Raw genomic sequence first — 23320 nt, 5'->3', positions numbered from 1 at the left:
CATACTTCAAATTAATTTTTTCTCACATAAAAAAAAAAAATCAATTTAAGCATATACCTTATTATTTTAGTAAAAGCTGTAACACGTCTAATGAGGTCCTAGAAAGTTCATCCAACCAAAAGTAAATTTTTGTTTATTCCCATTTTACCAAGCTAGGAAGATGGTGATATTCAACTGCTTACATTGATTGGTCACAAGATTTTGATATTTCCCTAACTGTTTGTATATTATAACAAATAATAAAAAAAAAAAAATGCCTTTGAGGGAAACCAGGCCAAGACTCCTAGTGAGGGAAATAATGGTGACAATGGGTCAGAAGACAACCAAAACTAGTTTCTTGCTCTATTTCTTATTATAAAAAGAGTGTTGTTGCAGTGTTGCTAAGACATTGCAACACATATAAGACGTTTTTTTTTTCACATCTCAAAATACAAGTACCATTCAGCAAAAATACGTGTATGTGGGACAACTGCCTCCATGCCCAAGAACGTTGAGAATATGCTTTTGTGTAAGGTTAGGGATGAATTGATTAGGAGAGAGAAAGAAAGTTAAAAAGAAAATAATATAATATTCTCTCAAATTAATTAGGTTAGCTAATATGGAAAGCAATTAATTTTAAAGATGACATTGATTATAGTGATTTTATAACCATTAGATTTCTTAGAAATCTACGGTTTAAAAAAGATGTACCTTTTGTAGAATTACACCAGGTGTAACTTGAACCCATTTCTATATATATATATATATTAAAATAAGGAAATATTACACTTTGCCCACCTATGATTTTTTTGAAAAACACTTTACCTACCTATAGTTTAAAAATTAACACTTTACTCATTTAAGGTAAGCTCCATTTGTGTCCCGTTATTCACTTATGTTAAAAATAAGGGTAAATTTATATTTTCGCTACCATTTTATATTTCTTTCCTCTCAAAACATAAAAATTAAAAATTAAAAAAAAAAAAAAAAAAAAAAACTAAAAAATCAAGAGAAAAGAAGATCTAAAAACTAGGTTTTCAAAAATTAAAACCTAGTTTTTAATAGGGGGGGGAAAAACTTTGCTTCCAGATTCAGCAAAGTATATAACTATATATACATTTGTTATCTATATGATTTTCTGTCCTTGATTGCACTCCCAAATATTAGGCCTCATAGGTGGCTCAGTTTGGGATAGAAGGGTGTTAAGAAAGATTGGAACTTGTTCTTCAACACCCTTTTTTGGAACTTGAATTTTTGGGACAATGTTAGTACTTTGGCTGGAGAAGTTGATTACCCCCAGAAAACTCTTTTTATTTCTGTGATTTTCACTTGCTTGGCTTACTTGTTTCCACTCTTGGCTGTCACTGGGGCTCTTCTGTGGATCAAACTGAATGGAACTGGGTTTATGGCTCTTCTGTGGATCAAACAATTAATTTGGTTTTTTGAAGCCCAGTTAAGCAGTAGTGCTTTCCAACTTTTGGGTATGGCTGATATTGGATCTTTGCCTAAGTTTTTTGGTCTAAGGTCTAAATGGTTCAACACCCCTTGGGTTGGAATTTTGTTATCAACTTCAATTTCACTAGGGGTTTCATACATGAATTTCACAGACATTATATCCTCAGCCAATTTCTTGTACAGTTTGAGCATGTTATGAGAGAGTTTTCTTCATTTGTATGGTTGAGAAGGAAGTTCCCAATGTTGAAGAGGCCTTACCGGGTCCCATTAAGGCTGCCAATGCTGGTGTTTATGTGCTTGGTACCATGTGCTTTCTTGGTAGTGATAATGGCTTTTGCTACAAAAAAAGTTTATTTGGTGAGTGGTATACTGACTGTTGCTGGGACTGGATGATACTTCTTGATGAAACTTTGCAAGTCAAAGAAGTGGCTAAAATTCAACATCGATGGTGAAATTGGTGTAGAAGAAAACGACCAAGATAGGGTGGTTGGTCATTTATGACAAACTTGACACTAATGGCGTGCATTCCACTAGAAAGAACTGAAAGTTTGAAGTCTGGGATTGAAGCTTTTTTTAATGCAACATTCAACAAAATTGTGGGGGACACTTGGATTTGAGTCTGCAAATTTGAGATCCACAATTGAATGATTCTACTTGCAGGTTATATGTAAAAACATTTTAGTGTCATCTCAAGTATTATTAGTCTCTTGCTTGCTATCTTTGCAGGTATTGAGTCCTTCAGTCCATATGTAATTGGTAGCAGCAATTATAAGGAAATCTTTGTGAGTTAGTAAAGTATGAAAAAGAAAAAAGGTTGAGGTAAATTGACTCATAGAGGCCGTTTGGTCACCGAGTTTAAACACTAGTGTTCAGTGTTTAAACACTGAATACTAGTATTCAAAAATAAAAACACGCGTTTGGCAACATTTCTGTGTTCAGTGTTGCTTGAAAATTGTTGTTGAAAATATGTTTTTTAAATGATGCTTTTTGAAATCAACTCTGGCCTCTTTTTAAACAACAAACAACGTTTTTCAAACACCGTGAGGACCACTTGATATGGCATATCTGTGTTTAGATCTCTTCTTCAAATCAAACCCTCTGCCCTCGTCAAACAAAAAAAATTATTTTGTATAGGGTATCAGCATTTTTAAAAATCAATCACACACATACCAAACACATATTTATGTTTTTTGAACACTGAAACATGTTATTAAAACCATGATATCAAACACATTTTTTTGTTTTATAAACACTAAAACACATTTTTCAACAACACATTTTAAACCACAATTTTCACATCTTTTTAAACAATAATTTTTGAACTCTATGACCAAATGGGCCCATTGTTGTAATTTTTTTTTTTTTTTTTTGGTTCTCTTTTATAAAAAATTTGTACTTTCTTTTTGGGGCAAATTTCAAAATTAAATTTTTACAAAACCTAGCTTTTTAGATCTTCTTTTCCTTTTTTTTATTTTTTTTATTTTTTTTTTTTTTGAGATGAGAGATATAAAATGGTAGTAAAAATATAAAGTTACCCTTGTTTTTTACAGAGATGGGTAATGGAAGACAAACGGAGCTTACATCGGGTGGGTAAAGTGCTAATTTTTCAACCACGGGTAGGCAAAGTATTTTTCGGGCAAACCACATGTGGGTAAAGTGTAATTTACCCTTAAAATAATTATGTGTAAAGTTGTAAGACCTCAAAAGCTTATATGACACAATATTATGAGGCCAATTGTGAAATCCAATTAATTGGTAAATTCTCTTGTCATCAAATAAGAAATTTTGGATTCAAACCCCACTTATACCAAAAATTAGTACGGTATCATAGTTTTATAATAAAGAGTAAACATCATAGATTAGGTCTAGTAGTATATATGTACTTATTCCACACATTTACATATCTAAGGCATATTAATTGTCCTTAATTCAAGTATAATTAATTAATAGTATCTATAGGTCAACTTTAGGCTTATCTATATCCAATTCGACTTTGTACAATTAGTTGAGAATACATCATCAAAAGACTTTTTTTTTTCCTTTTTTATGGAAAAAACAGTAATTTTTCAGAACCTTCTATTGTTCTATTTTTCTTTCTTTGTTCATTCTTTTATTTCAACAAGGTATAACATTAATTAATCCGAATTGTCAATAAATGGTCAATTTCATGGCATTCTTTTCCTTCAAAGGAAATATATACTTATATAAGAGACTTTTCAAGATAGGGTATGTTAGCATCTAAATCTACTCCTTTTATAAAATCTTAATTAACAAAGTTTGATGGTTAGCCGCTACATCCTCAAGCATTTTATTGTCTTTAATATCAGGCTTGGTTCTTTGACCCTAAATTAGCCCAGCCCTATAGGTTCTTTGAAACTGTAGAGAGGGGGGTGGTGGGTGTTGTTATGTATACAGCCAAACAACTTAAAATGGTTCTTAGTTTTACGTATACAACTAAACAACTCAAGCTTAAATATTGCAATCTCAACATTTATTGTAATAGGTTCTAGTTAACTTAACTAGTAAAGTTTCTAATGATTGATAAGTTGAAATTCTTAATAAAAAAAAAATTCTTTATTGTAGAATTTTTACAGGAAAAAGGGAAAATTAATAACTAAAGCAAGTTTCCAGGCTAGATGGGCCAAAGTTGATTAAGCCAAGCCCGGCAACAATATAGATCAGGCCTAAGAAATCGTGCACAACCTACTTCTTTTTTAGCCTTTGGTGGGTTGGTTGATACCACCCATTCCATAATTTCCATGGACATCATTCGAGCATAGATCAATTGGGTCATGGCTCATGAGTTGCACCTACTTCTGATCCTATGCATTAGGCTTTTTTTTGTTTTTTTTAATAAATGAGGGTGTTTAAAGTTTTTTTTTTTTAACCCAGTCCCACACACAATAGATTATTTCAAGGAAAAATATTTTTGGTGGCTAGAAGATTAAAGCCAGAAGTTTTGAACCTTTTTTTTTTTTTTTTTTTTTTTTTTAGAAGATTAAAGCCAGAAGTTTTGAACCTTTTTTTTTTTTTTTTTTTTTTGAGAAAGAGAAGTTTTGAACCTAAAACATCATAAATCTCATGAGATCTTAGGAATTACTATGTCAATCCCTTAAGATTCATTAGGCTACTTATTTATTAGGTTTATTATCTTCTTCTTCTTCTTCTTCTTTTGCTAATGAATGTTGCAATAAGAACAGAATAAGGTTGCAAGTTACAAAAGTGGGGGAACCAAACCCACTTACTTAACCATGCATTGGAGTGGTTTAGGCCAACCCAACCCGAGCAAGCCTAACTCATGAAGTGGGTTTGTCTCATTTTGCAAGAAAGGATGAAACGAGCGATCCCAACGGTTTGTCATCCCCTCCTATTACAGTAATTTCCTCCTTAGAAACAATCCACCCTCTCCAACTTATGAACTTCATGATGGAAGATAAGCTTTCAATTACTGTTAATCCATCATATTCCCAAATTGATCTCGTGTCTTTTATTCAACTCCAAGAACTATAGAAGTAAATTTTTTTGCTCCATTTTTAAGGTCTTTCTAATGAGTAGTGATTATCATGCAATATGTACATACGAGGTATGACTAATTTTGCCAAATAGTATAATTTTAGAAAAGAAATTATGAAAAATGCATTCGGCCAAATTTATTTTGTTATGTATCACTTTTTTTGAACTTGAGTTTGACAGTAAAACTCTAGTCTACCAAACTCAAGTTCCAACCATTAATTATGGCAATCAAATCAGACATAATACTTAAATTATAAAAGGAGTAATACTAGACATACAAACATTTTAACAAAAAAATTTACAAACTGTTGATGTGGTGAGTAATTATTGAAAAATAAAAAAGTGATGTTAATGGTGGGTGTAAAGGAAACCAATAAGAAGTTGGTCAGATCAACAGTTTGTAAAAATGTTGTAAAGTAGTTTGTGACTGTAGCATTACTCTTATAAAAAATGCTACATAACTAGATAAGTTTGGTTGGATGTGTTTCTCCTAAAATTTTCCTTAAATTACGCTATGTGGCAAAAAATGCCGTGTATGTACGCATAAGCTTAAATCGTAGGGCAAGGCTTGTGTCCAGTGGAAATTTCCATTGGACACGTCTAGATTTGGACACGTGTCCAAGAGTGAAATTTCCACTGGGTACGTCTAGATTTGGACACGTGTCCAAGAGGACACGTGTCCACCATCCAACGTGTCCAGTGGAAACTTCTACTAAACACAAGCCATACCCTAAATTGTATTTTATAAATGAGATTTCAATTTAAATTATATGATTTAACCCATTTTCACAATGATAACTAAAATCATTTTTTCAAAACATAATTTCACAAAGCAGTGTGTACAGACATATATGGCAAGTTGTGCACTACAATAATTAATCCTGTCTACATGAGTCATAAAATGGGACAATTACGAGATACAAATACAACAATGACATTTGCCTCATGTGAGAGGAAATTAAGTTCATAAGTTGGAAGCCAAAAGCTAAGCTCATTCATTTTTTCACATATCATCGATCATCATACACCTTTCAATCAATCAATCAATTATTATTATTATTATTATTATTATTATTATTTAATTTAACTTCACTATACAGACTCTAGCTAGTCCCTTCTCATCCCAAAGAAGGGTACCAATCAAACACACAAAAAGGGCCAATATGTCCACATCCGTCTGATCCTATACCATGATTCAAATCCCACGTCCAATTTGAGGAGATGTAAAAGCCTAAAGTAGAACCGATTTCACTCCATTGAGAAATCCAACAGACACACAGTACATTCCGTTAAGAAACACACACAAACACAAACTGAGACAGAGATGACTTTGCTAGCAGCCACGAATTGGCGCGAAACAAAAGGAAAGCTAACCGAACTAACAGGACCTCTTGAAGAATGTCACTTCCCAGAAACCATTTCGGATCCCAACATTCACTTCCTTTCCACACACATACACACACACACACAAACATACACAACTGTCAAGTCTTTTTCTTTTTTCTTTTTTCTCTCTCTTTCCCTCATTTTCTAGCTAAATTTTTCCCAGGAAAAAAATGGCATTTTCCGGCATTATTTTCGACCGTACTTGACTCCATTTTGGTTTTTGGCAAAAGGGTCGTTGTCTTTTGGGGTGTTTGTGACGAAGAAGGTGCAATTTTGGGCTGGAGATAAGAGAGTCACTCCCTCACCAGAAAATTTTTCCTAGAAAAATTGGCTTTTCCTTGAGTTTTCTTTTATTCTACTTGACTCCAATTTGGTTTTTTTGGCAAAAGGGTCGTTTTATTTTATGGTATTTGTGGTCAAGAAAGTCCAATTTTGAGCTGGAGAGTTGAAGGGAATTAGATCTTTGAATCCATCATCTGATGATTTTATGAAGCAAGACTTTTGTACGTAGCTGAGCTTTGATCGAAATCTTAAAAAAATGGTATGCGTGCTTTGATTATTTGCTTGGTTTTTTTAAAGCTAATTTGCTGTGGTTTATACTATTGGACTCTTTTTTTAAGACTTTGTAAGTTATAAACATATATGGTAGTTCTTCCTAGGTTTTTTAATATGACTATTTGTTTATATCTAGTTAGTGCATTTGCAATGTCATATCTGATCAGGCTCAATCTTTCCTCAAGTTTTTTTTTTGTGAAGTTTATGGGAGCATTTTTCATTTTAGACTTTTCTATAAAAATGTTGATAATTGAATATAGTGAGAATAGATAATAACTCCGATGGTGATTATCTGGATCAAATAAAGCAATTGCTTAGTCTGGTGATTCTTTACAAAATCCTAGCATGTGGGGTGAAGAAATAAATATGAATATTTGCTTAATGGTGGTCACAAGATTGAGAGGAGGGGTCAGATTTAAAGGAATATACCAGATAGTAAAATGTTTGTGAAAATTTATGCTAATGAAAATGCTATTGTGCTTTGCTAGGAAACACTAAATAACTTTTAAAAAGCTTATTTTCGGTAGCTTATTTACATAATGTGAGACAAAAATCTAAAAGCTAGCTTATTTTTAAAAAAACTAAAACTTATATTATTTGAAATAAAGCTGAGACAAAAAGTAGTGTGAGACTCACAAACAGTTGATAATTTAAGCAAAAAAAAACTAGCTTATAATCAGTTGCCAAACACACATTAGACTAATAACATATATGGCTTTTGGAAAGATTGGCTTTGGAATGAAAACCTGTTTAACCGTTCATAAGTAATAGACAACATCTTCACTGGGAATGGACTCTAGTCAATCTACTTATCACATGGCCCAAGGTTAAAATGCATTATTACCCAGTGCATACTTATACTGGAATCAGACTATGATGGAAAATTGGGATGCTGTTGCATTGAAGCAATGAGATTGTAATGAAAGATTTATTTGGCTTTTTAATGACTTTGCTACTCTCTTACCATTTTGCACTCAAGTATACTACTGTTTAAGCTATTCCCTCCAAATACGCAAGCAGGAAAAATTCAAGTAGAAATTTCATGAAACATAATGATGTAGATGAAAATGAAAAACTCTTGAGGTGAAGGTGATATTTGTTTTACAAATTACACAGATGAAATTCCAGCAATATGAGGTGTACAGCTGGGTCACGTGATAGCTTTACAAGACAATTCTGTGTTAGAACAGATTTCCAATTTATTTAAATTAGTACATACAAGACCATATGCTAGAACTTAAATGTAAACTTTTCGATTGACTTAGCATCAAATGCTCACAATTATGTTCAGAGTTGTGCTGATTAATTATGACTGAAACCAGTATTATCTTTGTTGTTTCTATAATTAAATTTAAAATAAAATTTTCTATGCTATTATTTAATGCTTGGGTATCTGCATCTGTAGGGAACTCCAGTGAATATCAATGTAGGTTCTCATGTCTGGGTTGAAGACCCAGGAAAAGCTTGGATTGATGGACAGGTGTCAAAGATTAATGGACAGGAAGCTGAGATCCAGACTACTGATGGGAGGAAGGTATTTACCTTCCTATAATTTAAATAAATTGCTTAACTTTTTGGATCCTCGCTTTATTTTTATTATTCAGGTAAATTGCAAATTACACCCCTAAAGTTTGGGGGGTAATTGGATTTTACATCTTGAAATTTCAAAATTTGGATTTTACCCTTTATATTTTAGGGGTGTTTGGATTTTACTCCCTAAAGTTTAGAAATGTTTGGATCTTACACTCTAAAGTTTCATAATTTGGAAGTGTAAAATCCAAGCACTCCTAAACTTTAGAGGGTAAAATCCAAATTTTGAAACTTTAGGATGTAAAATCCAAACACCCCCAAACTTTAGGAGTGCAATTTGCAATTTACCCTTATTATTCTTAAAAATTTCAATTGAGATAAATTTTTAATGATTTTTCACTCAAACTCTGTACTTACATCCTTGATGTTTTCTCCCCTTTGTTGACAAATCACATTGCATTCTATGGGGGAACAAGTGGTCTTTCCTGGTTACCATTTTGTAGACATTCTTTGTTAATTTTGTTTGTTGTTCCCATCAATGACTTTGGTTGGATTATGAAGGTTTATTTTCTCTTTATGTATCATTTGACTCATTTTACCTTCCAGATTTTCTTTAGCCTCCATTTAGATGTCAGAAAGAATGAGACTGGAATAGTTAAAGATGCTCAAAAATGGAGCCAATACATTATCACTTTCAAAATTTCTTTTTCTTTTACTTGTTCTTCTATGATCCAAAGTGAGACTTATATGACACAGTGCAATTTTAAGTCACATCCATAAACTTTTCCTAAATACATTTTCAGAATGATAATTTTTAAAATACTCTTATCTTTCTTGTGCATATAATTTTGGTTTGTTGTGCTTCTAAATTCATGTCTCATAAGCAGCTCTTGCTGCTTTAAATAAATTACAAGCATCATTTTTTTTATGACAAATAAATAAATTGTGTACTGCTGAAAGTACAATTGGTTGTCATGGTAGCACATGTTTCTCTTTTTCTAAATTAAATTAGAAAAAACCTTGCAAGGCAGAATTATTGCCTAGTCATATTTATAGATATTGGTTATAATAGTAACTAGAAAAATGAGTGCAACTTCACAGTGAAGCATTTAAAAAAAAAATTGTATTAGGTTGCTATATTATACTGTTTTTACATACTGAAAATTTGTGTTTCAACTTTGGTACTTCTAAGGTTGTGGAAAACCTATCAAAAATCTATCCAAAAGATGTGGAAGCTCCTGCTGGTGGAGTTGATGACATGACAAAGTTATCTTATTTGCATGAGCCTGGAGTTCTGCAAAACCTAAAAATTAGATATGAACTGAATGAAATCTATGTAAGATCTCCTCTCCTTTATATTTAATAAAATCTAATGAAAATAACCATTTTAAGTGATTACTCTTGCTTCTGAAACCTTGGACTAATAATTTGTACCTCACCTATATCATGGCAGACTTATACCGGAAATATTCTAATTGCCATAAATCCATTTCAAAGATTGCCGCATCTTTATGATGCTCATATGATGCAACAATACAAGGGAGCACCATTTGGAGAACTAAGCCCGCATGTTTTTGCAGTTGCCGATGTTGCATACAGGTTATCCCTATTCTCCATTGTTATTTCTATAAAGTTCTTTATCAATGAACCAAATTTCAACACTAATGCAACACTAATGCTTATACTAAAATCAGAGCAATGATAAATGAGGGGAAAAGCAATTCAATCCTGGTCAGTGGTGAAAGTGGAGCAGGTAAAACTGAGACCACGAAAATGCTTATGCAATACCTTGCCTTTTTAGGAGGCCGGGTTGCTACTGAAGGACGGACAGTTGAGCAACAAGTTCTTGAAGTATGTTCAACAACCTGGATCTCATTTTTCAATTAAATGAAATCTCCATTGCTCCATTTTATCTTATATTTTTTTTACATTCCTCTTGTTTCATTCTAATTGATCTGACTGCAGTCAAATCCAGTCCTTGAAGCATTTGGCAATGCCAAAACTGTAAGGAACAACAATTCCAGGTGAGCCACTCATCCACTCAGGCAATATAGTAGAATGTTGACTTTATGTCTCTTCACATCCAATTTATAAATTTACTGTAAGTTCAAAAGCTATAACCCAGACATTCTTCTTACACTGATTAGAATACAACACCAAGCTGATTTAATTGAAAGATAATCTTTTTTCTAAATAGCTGCATACTTGCAACTAGATTTCTCAATGATTAAGCAATTATTAGTCTGACAGGAGCTACCTCCTTTTAGTTCACATATAATGAATCAAAAGTTGTTGAATGCTTGGACTTTATTGTGGTTGACACTGATCTTTTTAAATAAATACTGTTGCAGCCGTTTTGGTAAATTTGTGGAGATTCAGTTTGATAAACAAGGGAGAATCTCAGGAGCAGCTATAAGAACTTACCTTCTAGAGAGGTCTCGTGTTTGCCAAATTTCTGATCCTGAACGCAACTATCACTGCTTCTACCTTCTTTGTGCTGCACCACAGGAGGTATCTTCCAGTTGGAATGACAGCTCTGTGATTTCCTAACTATTTATTGCATGTTTCATTTATCTCACTTCATTAGAAAATTCATCTAAAGTTGTTAATGTTAACAGGAAATTGAGAAGTACAAGTTGGGAAACCCTAAATCATTTCACTATCTTAACCAGTCAAATTGCTATGACCTGGTTGGTGTAAGTGATGCGCATGATTATCTTGCCACAAGGAGAGCGATGGAAATTGTTGGGATAAGTGACAAGGAACAGGTTCATCCTTTTCAAGGAAAGTTTTAACTGATTTATTACATATAGATAAGAAGGACCACCTTCTGAGCTCTCTCCCTCTTTCAGGAAGCAATTTTCAGAGTTGTTGCTGCAATTCTTCATCTTGGCAATATTGAATTTGCTAAAGGAAAGGAAATTGATTCATCGGTTCCAAAAGATGACAAAGCCAAATTCCATCTTAAAATGACTGCTGACCTTCTCATGTATGAGTTCTGTTGCAATAGTTCCTAAATATTCTAATATGTCCCCATTCATTTGGTTGGAACTTGAAACGATTGAATTTTGATTTATTTCAGGTGTAATGCTGAGGCCTTGGAAGATGCATTATGTAAGCGTGTCATGATCACTCCAGAAGAAGTGATAAAACGGAGCCTTGATCCTCAAAGTGCAGCAGTTAGCCGGGATGGTTTAGCAAAGACAATATACTCTCGACTTTTTGACTGGTAAGATATATATTGCAGTAATATGATGACATTTATCACCCAATTGATCAAAATTTTCCTACTTACTACTTGAAACATAAAGATAATGTGAATTTAGATGTTCATTTGATGCTAACAGAGTGCATCTGATTATGTACAGGTTGGTGGATAAAATCAATAGCTCAATTGGACAAGATCCTAATTCAAAATCTTTGATTGGGGTTCTTGACATCTATGGTTTTGAAAGCTTTAAGACTAACAGGTAACAACTAATAAACACAATACTTACATAGAAATATATATATATACACACATATTATATACATAAACGCGTGCACAATTTATACATATAGAGATAGACACACATAGATACCATATACACATACAAACTCACACAAACATATATTAAAATAAATAATTTAATATGAACAAGAAATCACATTTAATGGGTTAGGAACTTCTTCATGAGTTAATTTCAGCTTACTCTGATGTGCAGTTTTGAGCAATTCTGCATTAATTTCACAAATGAAAAGTTGCAGCAACATTTCAACCAGGTAATGTTTCAGATCATATTGACCACTTCAGCTGTAGTCTAGTCACTCTTTTAACTTTAGATTGTCTGGTGGTGACTTTCAGCACGTATTCAAGATGGAACAAGAAGAATACACAAAAGAGGAGATTGATTGGAGCTACATTGAATTTGTTGATAATCAAGATGTCTTAGATCTTATTGAAAAGGTTATTCCTTTTTCTTCATTCAAATCACCATTTTTTTTTTTTTTTGTTATTAGATCCAAACTGGACAAAATATAATTCCAGGAACCTAGGCTCCTCTTCATTTGACTAGTAAGAACATATTTTTAAGCATATCCATACATAGTTGATTCAACTCTCGCTTCTTTTCCTCATTTCTTGAGGACCAAAAAGCTTGCATATGACAGAACTTTTACCAGTCAACAAGGATTTGACTGTAGAACAGTATTGTGTGTCTCGTGATTTCAATGGTGAGCACTTATCAGGTTCCCTGCCCCATGAAAAGTAAAAATAAAAATAGGCAGGTCAAGCAAATATTTGTAGGTTGAGAATTTACCTATTCTGTGTTTATACTAAATCATGATATAGTTGTGTGACTGTCGAAGCTCATGGCTGTGGATCCATTGTAGCAGTGCCTTCTAACTTGTATTTCGTTATAGAAATCATTTTCTTTTTCCCATTTGTACCCGACTTATTAAACAGACATATATTTAGCATTTCAACTAGCAGTGCTCTTCCACTAGTTTTGAGTAGCTTGTTAGCTCAATTATATGTCTTTGTATTTGAATGAACATTTGTTTCAGGCGAGTATTTCAATCATGTCTTTTACTTATGATATTTCCTTTTTCAGAAACCTGGTGGAATCATTGCTCTCCTTGATGAAGCTTGGTAAAAAAAATTTATCTCACTTCTGCTATGAAGTTTTGGTTTTCATTTCAAAGGAAGTTGGGCATAGTTTACTTCAAGCACTTATTTTCCTTGTTTTGGTAGAAGAAATCTGAAAATTGCATTGCTTAAGTTTTGTAGGATTATGTTAAACTTCAAGATTAAACTCCTAGTTGAACTTCACATATCTCTTTCTTTTCATTCTTGATAACTAGTCCCTTTTGTTTTTCAGCATGTTTCCAAAGTCAACACATGAAACATTCGCAAACAAGCTGTATCAGACATTTAAAAATCACAAGCGCTTTACAAAACCAAAGCTATCCCGCACAGATTTCACCATTTCTCATTATGCTGGAGAGGTATAGTTGATTACCCAAGCTTATTGCTGCAAGTGAGGGCTGCTTCTCCATTTTGATTTTTACCCCATAACATTTCTTTTCAGGTCCTTTATCAATCTGACCAATTTTTGGACAAAAACAAGGACTATGTGGTTCCTGAACATCAAGACTTGTTGGATGATTCCAAATGTCCTTTTGTGGCAGGGCTTTTTCCTCCACTTCCAGAAGAGACATCTAAATCTTCTAAGTTTTCTTCAATTGGTTCTCGTTTTAAGGTACTTTCTTCTGTGATATTGGTGGCTATTGGAGTTGATTTCACCTGAAGATAGATTTTAGTCAATGTATTTCATCTACAAGCACCAGCTTGCCTGACTTCCCTTGAACACTTCAAAATATTTTTAAGCTGCTAGAACTTGAAAGCTAAGTTTTTATGATCTAATTGTTGCAGCTACAACTACAGCAGTTGATGGAAACACTAAGTTCTACAGAACCTCACTACATAAGATGTGTGAAGCCAAACAACCTTCTAAAACCTGCCATATTTGAAAATGTCAACATCATGCAGCAACTGCGTTGTGGTGTGAGTAAAATATAATCTCTCTCTCTCTCTCTCTCTCTCACAATCTAGTTTTTTTGAAAATGTATTTGTCTCATTTATTTTTTTTAATCTTTCATCTTTGTTCCTTTTCTTTTCTGTATTCTGCTATGACTGATATTTGTCCTTGTAGGGTGTTTTGGAGGCAATCAGAATCAGTTGTGCTGGATACCCAACTCGGCGTCCTTTCTTTGACTTCATAAATAGATTTGGTCTTCTTGCCACAGAGGTCGTGGAAGGAAAGTAAGTAGGCTCTTTTAGCATATATTTCTGTTCATGTAGTAATAGAATCCCTGACTGGAAATTGTTGAAATTTACCATGTATGCTTAAATACATGAGGGTGTTCTACTTTCTGAATTTATTTTATTATGAGCAGTGTTGATGAAAAGGTTGCCTGCAAAAAAATTCTGGAAAAGGTGGGGCTTGAAGGATTTCAGGTACTTGCGGAGTTCCTTTGCTGCTTTTAGAAATAACTGATAATCCTTAAATTTATTACTGATCCTGTTTCATCCATCTCCTATAAGCTCCTAGAATTGCTTAAGTTTTAACCAGATGTTACATAGACCCATGAATGTTGCAGCATGGAGTTATGTGTGTGTGTGTGTGCGTGTGCATTCATGTATTTTTTGTGTTATCTTTGAACTGCTGCAATGATGGAGTTACTATCAGTAGATGTGGAGTAAGCTATGCATGTGTGGATGTTATTTCTTTAAGTATAATGAATTCCCATTCATCCAATCCATACTGTGGCTAGAAAAGAATTTATTTGAATGTGTTGCAAAATCGTTTTGCAGATAGGTAAAACAAAAATGTTCCTAAGAGCTGGTCAGATGGCTGAATTAGATGCACGGAGAGCTGAAGTACTGAGTAATGCGGCAAAAACTATTCAGCGGCGCATACGAACCCATATTGCTCGTAAACAGTTTATTGCACTGCGGAAAGCTACCATAGTTGTACAATCTATATGTAGAGGTGAGCCATCTGAAAATTGTGATAGCACATATAAGTTCTACACCTGTATGCTGTTCTGTTCCTGAAGATCACTTAGTCCCCTGAACAGAATGATTTAGTTATGTTTTCCCTTCTTTGCCTGGCACAGGTCTTTAGGGCATGAGTTGATTGCTCAGTCAATTTCTGTTTTGAATTTATATTCTTATGTGTTTTGGTATAAATTGCAGGAAGACTGGCTTGCAAAATTTTTGAGCAAATGAGAAGGGAGGCAGCTGCTAAGAAAATTCAGAAGAATACACGCAGATACCAAGCCTGGAAAAGATATCACAAACTCCATTTCTCTGTTCTTGTCTTGCAAACAGGCTTAAGGGCAATGGCTGCTCGTAATGAATTCAGATTTAAGAAGATCACAAAAGCGGCAATTTTGGTTCAGGTCATACACTTTAAGACTTGTATCACTTGGAAATCTACTTTTCTACGTTTGTCAGTTGTCAAAAATGCATACTCACTGGTAGAAAAATGCAGGCAAGATGGCGTTGTTATAAAGCTGCCTCATACTACAAGAAGCTTAAGAGGGGTACAATAGTCACACAATGCAGATGGAGGGGAAGAATTGCAAAGAGAGAACTAAGAAAGCTCAAAATGGTTAGTATTAAGCAATTATTCCCTTAACCATCTTAAATAATTGTGCATTTGCAACATGGCACACGTTAAATTACCGATTCTCCCAAAAGTTTAAGTTGTTAGGAATGATGAATTTAAATTATTTAATCATTTAACCATAACAGCATGCAAAGTGTATGCATGGTACTCTCCATGAAAAAAAAAATTGCATACATGGCACTGCATCTCAATTATTAAAGGAAATAGTTGGTGAATCATTAAGGAGATGAGCACCGTTTTGATAATAGGATTTAATGCACACCATTTTCTGATGGTAATTAACATTGGTCCAAATAAGAATATGTTTGTAATAATTGTCATGTTATGCTTTAAAAAATTTGGGAATATCAATGGAGAATTTTTAACATGGTCAATATACATAAAATAAAATAAAAATATATATGGGCTTTTGGAACTAAAGATTTTAGATGAGAAAATTTTGCATTATATCTCCGGGAAATGCCACAAGAGACAACAATGAGCGGTTTACAGTCAAAATTGGAGACATTGAAAAATAATCTGTATATTACATTTGAGTGCACAAGATTCGCACAGTAAAATGATAAGCCTAGCAATTGACAAGTTGAGCATATCAGATGCCCATACATCAACATTCCACTTTTAATATAAACACCAAGGTTTAAAAAATGCATAGAAGGATAAAAAAATGATACAGAAATGTAAAAACATAGTGGCCTTTTATAGCATCCTTGATATGTATACATGGAGCTATATCATATGCAAAGACAATAATTCATGACAGTAGTTGGGAACTATGGTTCATGCATCTAAAAAAGGTTAATTGTGTGCCTCAATAGTGTAACCAACCTAGTCATGATCATTTTAATTTCTACTCCTTACTATTTGATTCACAACTGTAAGAAAATAGAATTTTGGAAAGATAATGTTTCTATTTTAATAGTCATTGAAACAAAGTTGAATTGTAATATAAACTCTTTAAAGGGCATTGTCAAACTACTCAAAATGTGTGATGGAGTGGAGAGTTGCATGCTCTTTCTTTTTATTTTATTCTATTTTGATTAATTCAGTAATCGATATAAAAGAATATTGAGGCTATTATGTCTTATATTGGATTTTGAATATGAGATCCACATACAATCTTTTGCAGGCTGCGAGGGAAACAGGTGCACTTAAAGAAGCAAAGGATAAGCTTGAAAAACATGTAGAGGAGCTCACTTGGCGTTTACAATTGGAAAAACGTTTAAGGGTAATACTGATGCTCTGAAAATAGGTAGTTTTAGGTATACAAGAATATTGCTAATATCCATTGTATGCTTCTTCTATGAAAAGTTTACACCATGAAACCTTGCATAGTAGCACTATACTACTGCAAAATTTGCTTTACCATATTTTAAAAGATACTATGTGACGTCAAAATTGGTCAGTAACATTTGTTTGATCTTTCTTCATTTTAAGAACTAAGAGATTCCCATTGCTTTCTATTCATGTGAATTTTTCTCATACCTTAGAGTAATGTATGCAGACTGACCTTGAGGAAGCAAAAGCACAGGAGGTGGCAAAATTGCAGAATTCATTGCAAGAACTGCAGTACAAAGTTAAAGAAGCAAATGCATTAATTGTCAAGGAACGAGAGGCTGCAAAGAAGGCTATTGAAGAAGCACCTCCTGTTATTAAAGAAACTCAAGTTCTTGTTCAAGATACCCAGAAAATTGATTCTCTAACAGCAGAAGTGCAGAACCTAAGGGTTAGAAAGTTCAACCAATAAACTTTACCTAATGTCTTCTGTTGAATCAAATGTGTGATATATAGTATTCATTCTCACACCAAAAAAAACCAGAATTATTTTCTTAAATGATGCACGGAATAGACAATCAAAGCTTCTTTCATTTTTAGTGCATTTTTCAAAAACAGCATCTTGCAAAGCAGTACTTCTTTTACTTTTCAATTTAACACCATATACCCTATGTGTTAGAGGAGTTTAAGTTTCAATTTGGCATATCGGTGTGAGGGTGAGGAAGCAATTTTCAAAGTGCTTATTTAACAATGCCTTTTGCTGACCTATGACAAATTCAATTGCTGCTGATGGAAAACAGACATGGATCAAACATCTCAACTGCATGATGACCATGCATATCTCCATAGGAGTATCAAAAAATTGTAATTTGACATGGATTCTTGATAGGTGTAAAGGCAATATATGGAAATTCAATGGCACAAACTGTAAAACTTATACTGTTATTAAGATCTATACTTCCATATCACCATTTAAACTTTTATTAGCCAAATAAAATTAGACTGCTCATTTACAAGAGTAGGTATTTATGGGAATCCAAATATCAGAGGTGACTAAACAATAATAACTTTGGTGAAGAGTAGTCTTAACTTTACAAACTCTTGCAGTTAGGATAGCTTTAAATCATTTTACCTTAATATAGGTTAAAGGTTTCAATAACACTTTACACCATTTCATTGAAATAGATAAAGCAACCTAAGTAACAAGATGTGGTACAAAGGTCGCTTGGTTAGAATGAAGTCATTGCAGTCAATTTGTGGCAGCATCTTGTCTGATTTGTAATCCATGTACCATAGGAATCATCTGAGTTTGCAAAGGTTCAACATGTTCTGCAGCTTATGCTACTTTTGTCAATGAAATAGCTAAACTGACTTAAGTAACAAGACGTGATAAGGTCACCATGTGCAATTTCATTTCTTGAAATCATTATTTCACATCATCATGTAAGATTTGTGTACCATCTAGGACTGGATACATTTTTTTTCAAAGGTTCAACATGTTTTTCAGCTTCGTGTATGAGTGTGCAGCAATATGTTCATATTGGTAACAGTAAAGCATGGTCAGTTCATTTATTTACATAACCACCACAGACATCATTGGAATCAGAAAGACAAAGTGCTGATGACTCAAAAAGAAAATACAATGAAGCCCAACAATCTAGTGAAGAACGACAGAAAAAATTAGAAGAAACAGAGAAGAAAGTTCATCAGCTCCAGGAATCTTTAACCAGGTAATATGATCCTTCAAGAATGACATCCTGATCCTCCTATAGTTACATTTACATGTTAAGTAAGTTTCACCTCTGAATGTTTTACATAAGGTTTTTGCATAATTAGTTTGACTCTCAAATTTGTCAGATGGGGTTTTGCATGATCCTGTATGTAATTAGAATTTAGCAATTTTACATGTTCTTGTGTAGTATTTGACTGTGGCAGATTTTAGAAATACATCAGACATGGAAAATTATATATTAAGATTGAAAAAGGTGTTTGGACCTCTCTTTTTATTTTATTCTTATGCATTATATATATAGCGCATTAAACTTCCTATATCAATTTCTAGCACCAATTAACATCGTTATGGTTTCAAATTTATTCATGGCCTGCATATTATTTGAGTTCAAATCACAATTTATTTAAAGAAATTCATCAGTAGTTTTTGACTTTCCATACCTGGTTAACTGAGCATTTAGATTTTTTTGATTAGGCTAGAGGAAAAACTTTCCAATTTGGAATCTGAGAATCAAGTCCTGCGTCAACAAGCTGTATCCATGGCACCTAATAAGTTCCTTTCAGGACGCTCCAGATCAACTATTCAGGTAAGTTCAGAAACCATTAATATTGAAGGTTGGTTAATATTTGATATCCCTAATAGTTTAGAGATTTTCCTGTTCTCTGACTAATGACAGAGAGCTGCTGAAAGTGGTCATATTGGAATGGATACAAAGATAGGTTTGGTAAGTAAAGCTCTTCTAAACTGATAGTATTATTATACTCTCAAGGAAAAGGAAAAAGATGAAAAGAAACTTACAGTATGAACTTCTTGATTTTTCTCATTTGTTGATCACATGGTATATGAATCAGGATGTGCATATTCCTCCAATAAATCATAGGGATCCTTCTGAAGTAGAGGAGAAACCCCAAAAATCCCTAAATGAGAAGCAGCAGGAGAACCAAGAGTTGCTCATAAGATGTATTTCCCAACACCTAGACTTTGCAGGGAATAGGCCTATTGCTGCCTGCATCATATATAAATGCCTTTTGCAGTGGAGATCATTTGAAGTTGAGAGGACTAGTGTTTTTGATCGGATCATTCAGACCATTGGCAATGCTATCGAGGTTTGAAATTCCCAGATTTATATGCTGGGTACCGTGTTTTGTTTTCTCTTATAAAAATCAGAAGCCTCTTTTTTAACTTTAATATTTGCATTTGGATTTCAGACCCAGGATAACAATGATATCTTGGCCTATTGGTTATCCAATGCCTCAACACTTCTCTTACTACTCCAGCGCACTTTGAAAGCAAGTGGTGCTGCTGGTATGGCCCCACAACGCCGTCGTTCATCATCAGCAACTCTATTTGGGAGGATGACACAAGTAAATATAGTTTTTTTTTTTTTTTTTTTTTTTTTAGTTTCTTGTTAAAATGTTCAAAATTTTCAATTCTTCTGTTAATTCATGTTTTTTCTATTTTTTTATTTAGAGTTTCCGTGGTGCTCCACAAGGAGTGAATATTTCCTTGATCAATGGTAGCATGAATGGAGTGGATACATTGCGGCAAGTTGAAGCCAAGTACCCAGCTTTGCTTTTTAAACAGCAGCTTACAGCATATGTAGAAAAGATTTATGGGATGATTCGAGATAATCTGAAGAAAGAAATTTCTCCATTGCTTGGATTGTGCATCCAGGTTTATAAATTTGGTTTTTGCAGACTTACTAAACTTTATTTTTATAGAGCCAAATTCATGTTTCACTATGGTTATTGTTTAGTCATTCTAATTACTTTTCCCCTTTCCAAACCACTTAAACTGAACTTTATTGTTTGGATATGATGAAACAGGCACCAAGAATATCCAGAGCAAGCTTGGTTAAGGGATCATCGCGTTCAGTTGCAAACACAGAGGCCCAGCGAGCATTGATTGCTCACTGGCAAGGGATTGTAAAAAGCCTTGGAAACTTCCTAAACACTTTGAAAGAAAATCATGTTAGTAGAATTTATCTTGGCTCTGCTCCTTTCTATATCATCTTTTTTCTCCTTTGTACTCATATAATAGAAATTAACATTCAGTAGTGGTGCACATTGACATTGCTTGTGACCATCATGTTCCAAGCCAGCTATGGCTTTCATGACCATGATTAATGGATTAACAAAATCGTGATTGGATCTTTTTCCATGGATCATGGATGTCATTCAATAGATTTTCATTTTGAGTGTGTTCTTGGTGAAATATTTTTTGCTAAACTCTTGCTCTCTCGCTCTTCCATTTTCTAGGTACCCCCGTTTTTAGTTCGTAAGGTGTTCACACAAATATTTTCTTTCATCAATGTTCAACTATTTAACAGGTATAAAATCCATGCTACAATATCTGGTTGCTTTTTGGTTGCAAGTCTTATGCAAGTAAATTTTCCCTTATCATCCTGCATACACTGTTTTTTGTTGCAGTCTTCTGTTAAGGCGAGAGTGCTGTTCTTTTAGCAATGGTGAATACGTGAAGGCTGGATTGGCTGAATTGGAACATTGGTGTTATAAGGCAACAGATGAGGTACCTTGAATTCACTGCCATGGTACTCCAATCTTGTGATATATAAATATTAAATAACCCAAAAAAAAAAAAAAAAATGCAGTATGCAGGTTCGTCTTGGGATGAGCTCAAGCATATTAGACAGGCAATCGGATTTCTGGTATCCCTCTTGTCTTTGTTATATTATTTTTCTTACACCATTACCTTGATACAATGATGAAGAAGCAACAAATAGTGGTGTTCTGAAATATTCTCTTTTCTGATTCAGGTTATACATCAAAAACCAAAGAAAACACTGGATGAAATAAGCCATGATCTTTGCCCAGTATGTGATATATATCCAATTTTAAAAATAAATATAATTTATACTTTGACCAGCCTAGCAAAAAATAAAAAATAAAAATTCAACATTCATCTCTTCCCAGGATCTCAATGAACTTGATTTTTCCATTTACAGGTCCTTAGTATACAGCAGCTCTATCGGATCAGTACAATGTACTGGGATGACAAGTATGGCACGCATAGTGTGTCCTCAGATGTAAGTTTTTATGGATGCCATTACTCAAACTAGGTCCGAGTCATCTTTGTTACCAAGCAGAGTGATAGGCTTTCATTTTCCATAAGATTACAAACATTAATCAAAAGCAGATGATATTTAGGTTTTCCATCTTACTGTTTTTGTGTAGGTTATTTCCAATATGAGGGTGCTGATGACAGAAGATTCTAACAATGCAGTTAGTAATTCATTCTTGCTGGATGATGATTCAAGGTCAGTAACAGCGTTCAACTATGTGATGAGGCCTTCAGCCTTTCTTTTTTGTTTTGCTTCAGTTGCTATTCTTTATATAACTAATTTGAGTTGCATTTCACTAAGCTACTAGCTACTAACCTTTTGGTAGCAAACTGATGCTTGCCAATTTGTTATACACAAACTGGCTAACCTCCACCCATTTGGTTCTCCCTTTTGGATTCAAAAACTGGGTGCCAATTATTTTATTTAGCCAGAATACATGATGCATAACTATCAATGACTGCCAAAACTCTAAGCCTGAGACATTGCTTAGGTGCAATTTTCAGTCTATTTTATGATGAAGAGTCAATTGGATTTTAATTAATGCTTAAAAAAATACTCCATTGAATTCATATGCAGGAATTGTACCAACACTTCATTTTGTTTAACAGAACTTGCACAGTTGTTAGACATGCTTTCAGAACATTAGTTTGTGGCTGTCACTGACCTTTAGAATCACCTGTGTGCAGCATTCCATTTTCAGTTGATGACTTATCAAAATCCATGGAGCAAATAGACATCGCCGATATTGAACCACCACCACTTATTCGTGAAAACTCAGGCTTTTCTTTCATGTTTCCTCGTTCAGAGTAATCACTTTCACTGCATGAGTGGATGGGATTCCTCTCCATCTATCTCCACGGTCAAGATATAGATTCACATTGCAACCCCTTTAATTGTGGATGTCATCATAGGGTTGTACATTGTTAATCTTTTTTAACATTAGAAACATTTTTTGAAATTATCTTCCCATATATAGTTCATTGTTCCAAGTAGGGATGCCTTTGCTCCCCCACTGTAGTTCATTATTGGAAGCAGGATGCCTTTGCTTCCCATCCAGAGTAATGTACAACTAGTTTTCAATGAAGGGGTAGAAATTAAAAGCATATAGCATTTTACAAAAGCTGTCACTATCTACCGTTTAATGAGGCTTCTTGCTTGTATTTGTATTTACAAGTTTTGTGCTATATTGATAATTGTAAGATTTCATTTTTATATATTGCTTATTGGTTAGTTTTACAGTGCTTTTTTCTTTTTTTTTCTTTGGAGTGTTTTTCTTCTTGCATACTTGGTTGTTAATTACTAGATATACAGTAAGAATTTGACTTTAAGCGAGCTTGGATTAGCATTTTTCCATTATATTATTAGCTTAGTTGCTTGCTTATACTTTTTTAGAGCCTTATATAATTTCGGTACAATATTACTTGTACTCATTTTCAGCAAAAAGCTAATCCAAACACACACTTACGAATGGCCACTAGTAGCCACTAATCCCTGAGGATGCAACAAATTTGGCAGTTTCTTTTGGGCTAAACAAATACATTGTCCTCACCCTAACCTATAAGTTAGAATCCCTAAATTCCCTCTTCCCATTACATTAATGTTCCTACTAAGATTTGAATCTTAAGCCCCTCCATTGAA

The 23320-nt window shown here is 33.7% G+C and overlaps 1 protein-coding gene and 1 pseudogene across 1 annotated transcript; both read left to right on the top strand.

The window, feature by feature from the left end:
• Positions 1 to 1109: 1109 nt before the first annotated feature.
• On the top strand, positions 1110 to 2229 carry LOC112010637 (probable polyamine transporter At3g13620; annotated as a pseudogene).
• A 4065-nt stretch (positions 2230 to 6294) lies between these two features.
• Positions 6295 to 22824, top strand: LOC112010640 (myosin-9). Its single transcript, XM_024042985.2, has 38 exons — positions 6295 to 6874; positions 8294 to 8422; positions 9611 to 9754; positions 9872 to 10017; positions 10113 to 10269; positions 10384 to 10442; positions 10770 to 10929; positions 11037 to 11186; positions 11271 to 11407; positions 11501 to 11647; positions 11787 to 11888; positions 12123 to 12180; positions 12263 to 12364; positions 13011 to 13048; positions 13278 to 13404; positions 13488 to 13658; positions 13832 to 13963; positions 14112 to 14221; positions 14356 to 14416; positions 14774 to 14951; positions 15158 to 15363; positions 15456 to 15575; positions 16723 to 16821; positions 17098 to 17319; positions 18459 to 18598; positions 19075 to 19186; positions 19277 to 19324; positions 19452 to 19706; positions 19809 to 19964; positions 20071 to 20274; positions 20427 to 20570; positions 20859 to 20929; positions 21030 to 21129; positions 21212 to 21268; positions 21377 to 21433; positions 21566 to 21646; positions 21795 to 21877; positions 22369 to 22824. The coding sequence occupies exons 1-38, from the start codon at positions 6872 to 6874 to the stop codon at positions 22490 to 22492; spliced, it is 4590 nt and encodes a 1529-aa protein (XP_023898753.2). The 5' UTR covers positions 6295 to 6871; the 3' UTR covers positions 22493 to 22824.
• The last annotated feature ends 496 nt before the right edge of the window (positions 22825 to 23320 follow it).

This window comes from Quercus suber, unplaced genomic scaffold, assembly GCF_002906115.3.
Source record: "Quercus suber isolate HL8 unplaced genomic scaffold, Cork oak 2.0 scaffold_177, whole genome shotgun sequence".
Classification (NCBI taxonomy): Eukaryota; Viridiplantae; Streptophyta; class Magnoliopsida; order Fagales; family Fagaceae; genus Quercus; species Quercus suber.
Note: the sequence above shows the minus strand (reverse complement) of the source record. Positions and strands in the feature narration are given on the sequence as shown.